This window comes from Rhyacophila brunnea, unplaced genomic scaffold (assembly GCF_057557595.1).
Source record: "Rhyacophila brunnea isolate RB1 unplaced genomic scaffold, BYU_Rbru_1.0 scaffold_1, whole genome shotgun sequence".
NCBI lineage: Eukaryota > Metazoa > Arthropoda > Insecta > Trichoptera > Rhyacophilidae > Rhyacophila > Rhyacophila brunnea.
Window position 1 is genome coordinate 62144955 of NW_028232751.1, and position 3410 is coordinate 62148364.

Sequence of the window (3410 nt, forward strand, 5' to 3'; positions counted from 1 at the left end):
GTGGATATAATTTTCCAAAACTATATTAGTCTATGGTTTTCTGAAAGTTTACAATATTTTTAGGTAGGAGGTAAAAAAAAATCTATCGGAAGAAGAAAACATATTTTAAATAGAGAGTTTGACTAGTGATAATAGTGGGTAAATTATAATTTATTAATAATCATTCATAGATCATAGATATTCAGAGTCTCGCAAATATTTTTGTTTATTACCACAATACTCTATCTTTTATCTATTGTTTGAAAAAAGAAAACAAAGAACTGTCAGAATTCAGTCTGACAATTGATATCGTTGAGGTCGATCGATATTTGTCATTGTGCGGTGCGCTTTAAGATCTAAATCATTAAACAATGCCGAGAAGCAGAGATTTCCCTGAATTGGAACGGGTAAGCGAAAAAACTTTTCTAATAATTAATTGCATACATTTATTTTGATTCTTACATTAATACACAAGTATTTTTTTGACGATTTTGTATTTTTCTAAGATTGTAAAAGACATTTCGAAGTAAATTAGTAAAATTATTTAGAATGTCATCTTCTGTAGCATAACAGTGTTCCGTAACTTAGTTAGCGTAAATATTTGAAATATGAAATTCATATTTGAAATTGGTCTCCCGTTAAGTAAAAAATACCACGCATAACTAAATTTGTATTTTTCCTTATTTTCAGAGCATTGCCGATGAAGTGCAAGGACGGGGAAGAGCGCCGTCCAGAGACGTGGTGGTGCCGGCTGTGTTGGTGAATGACCAGCCCCACGCAGACGAGCCCCTCGCAGACGAGCCCCTCGCAGACCAGCACCTCCCAGAGTCGCCATCGGTACACAGCTATTTTGTATATGTTTTCTAATATATTTAAGTAGGTTTTTTAACAACATTAGGATTGTTGTTTATTAAACATTTTCTGCTCCATTTTTGGCACGATTTAATATCTATATTTTGTGACGGTGCTTGTGATTTTGTTTCTGTATAATATCATTCAAACTTAAACCGTATTATTGTAGTACTATAATTTTTTCACAGCTAAAAATGTATTTTTCTTTATTTTCAGAGCCCTGTGGCAGATATAATCCGTTTTTGGGAAGGATTAGGGGCCAGCGAGGTGGTGGCGCTGATGAGGCGACACCAACCGGCATTGCCAGAGATGGCTCAAGGGGAAGTATTGCCCCCCCCGCGGTATAATAATGTCCAAATACAACCCGAAGAGCCGCAGCCATTGGTGGCGAGGGTAAGCAATTTTTTAAAATTAAATATATTTAAGTAGTTTTTTTGAAGTTATACTTCTTTAGGCGTGTTTGGGAAAACAGATCAGAGTGTATTTTTGGCGTGTGACACGCCGACGTAACACATAATTTATTTTGTTTGTATGATAATTTATATTGCATTCGGGTTGCGTAATACTTTGAAATATTTATCGTTGTATTAGGCGGATTCAAATTTGTTTTTGTTGACTTTCCTAACGTTATTTTTATTCAAAATAAAATATTGAGCTGCCGTCTTGAAAGTTAAATCTGAATGAAAATGGTATCGATAAAAATTATCTATCACACGATAGCCGGGTATTTAATATCTATATTTTGATTAGATTTTAGAATGTGGTTTTGTCTCTGAATAACATTATTTAATTATTAAAGCCCCATCGCCATATTATTATCGTATGTGTAGTTTGCAATACTTTTCTATTATATATTGCCACATTTTTTAATAACTCTAGCACAGGCCGATGTACACATTCGTGTAAATAAATTGTACAATTGTCTGTATACTTTTACCTCTATACGAGTGCACTCGCAGAAACACTGTAAGCATTGCTATCGACTTAAATATAATCTGGACAGTATTTTGCTCAATTTAATTAAAACAGCATTTAAACAGTGTGCATTTGTTTACAGGCAGGTGTGTGTCGGTCAATACTAAAAAACTGACTCTTAATTATTTGATAATATCACTTACAACATGCTTTTCTTTGTTACAGAGAAGGGGACGGCCGCGGCTAGTGCCAAATGGCGAGCCGAGGAGGCCTAGGAGAAGACGGGTTCGGCTAGCGCCGGAGTTCACGGGAGTAAGTTATTATTTTAATTGTTTTTGATAATCATTGAGTGCATGGTTGTAATGACTAACAAAAATATTTGATACCTAGCCAATTTACGAGTATAAATCTTCGATCAGCATTGTCTTGCGGAGATGTTTCTGCCGACATTTCTGATTATCTTGTCAAATATAGTGGCACACGAGTAATAATTGAACCCTTCTCTGGAAAAATAGCATTATCCTTATTCTTAATTTTGAGATATTAATGATTTAAACTACCATACTCCTAATGTCATCTGTTGTCGAGATTAGTCATCAATAATTAGGAATCAATAATTAATTGTGCGTTGTGCTGTTGTATACATTCTTTAGAGTTTTAAAGCAAAAAGTCTAATGTTTCTATTTCTTTTTTTTTTCAGGTATATGAAACCCGTGGGTGGGTAAAGTATAATCGGGCGGAGGTAATAATTATCTCCTCCGACTCGGACTAAATTGTCCTGAACCTGCCAATACCATACCGTACTACGCTAATATGTAAGACGAGAATGAAGACTTTAAAGAATTTACAAGACTACTTAGTTATTATTATATTGTTAATGTTTAAAAAGTTATCAAACACTTGAATTTGTAATTTTAGGAGTTTTTTGATTAGCAATACTATTCTTGTCATAATTTAAGATATAATATTTAAAAACTTACAATTTACTACTGGGTACTTACTATTCACGTGATATTAATATAGTTTTATAGTCAATTTTGAATTACCTTGCCATTTAATATGTGATAAAATCTTGACTGTGGATAGTAGATAAATATATAGTATGAAACTTATTTGCTGTGATCGAATGTCTCGTTTTAGTAGACATTGATATTGTTGTTGTATTAAAAAATTTAATAAACTTTTGCAATTATTTTCTGCCTTTTTATTTCACATTCCATTTCCCTTTTGATATACATATTCTTTAAATATCGACTGTCAATTGTGGCGTCTGATTATAAAAACCGATAATTCAATAACAGATATTCACGATTCTTTGTTATCGTAATGAATTTTTGGGTCTCCGCTGTGTGTTCTTCCTCTATTGAGAATAGGCTCTGCAACGAGCCCAAAACGTCGGCAAAAGAAGGAGGACGAAAATGATGTTTTTTTGCGTCAAGTGTAACTGATTGGTTTTAACATTAGTTTTTTCTTTTATTTTCAAACTAGGACAGTATGTCCATTTCTATTAACTGATGAAGGTCTTTCTGCAATAAATACATGACAAGATTATTTATATCATTTTAAATAATTGGTTTCTATAAATCGTTTTTAAATATTTTTTTCATAATGTGAGTTTGCACATGTTTTGTTAGGTTTTAATCGATATGACGTGTGATTTATCA

General features: G+C 32.9%; 1 protein-coding gene across 1 annotated transcript; it reads left to right on the plus strand.

Moving 5' to 3' along the window:
• The first annotated feature begins 257 nt into the window (after positions 1 to 257).
• Positions 258 to 2936, plus strand: LOC147080038 (uncharacterized). Its single transcript, XM_085956958.1, has 5 exons — positions 258 to 386; positions 670 to 816; positions 1048 to 1224; positions 1972 to 2058; positions 2447 to 2936. Exons 1-5 carry the CDS (start codon positions 351 to 353, stop codon positions 2516 to 2518), a joined length of 519 nt encoding a protein of 172 aa, XP_085813084.1. The 5' UTR covers positions 258 to 350; the 3' UTR covers positions 2519 to 2936.
• The last annotated feature ends 474 nt before the right edge of the window (positions 2937 to 3410 follow it).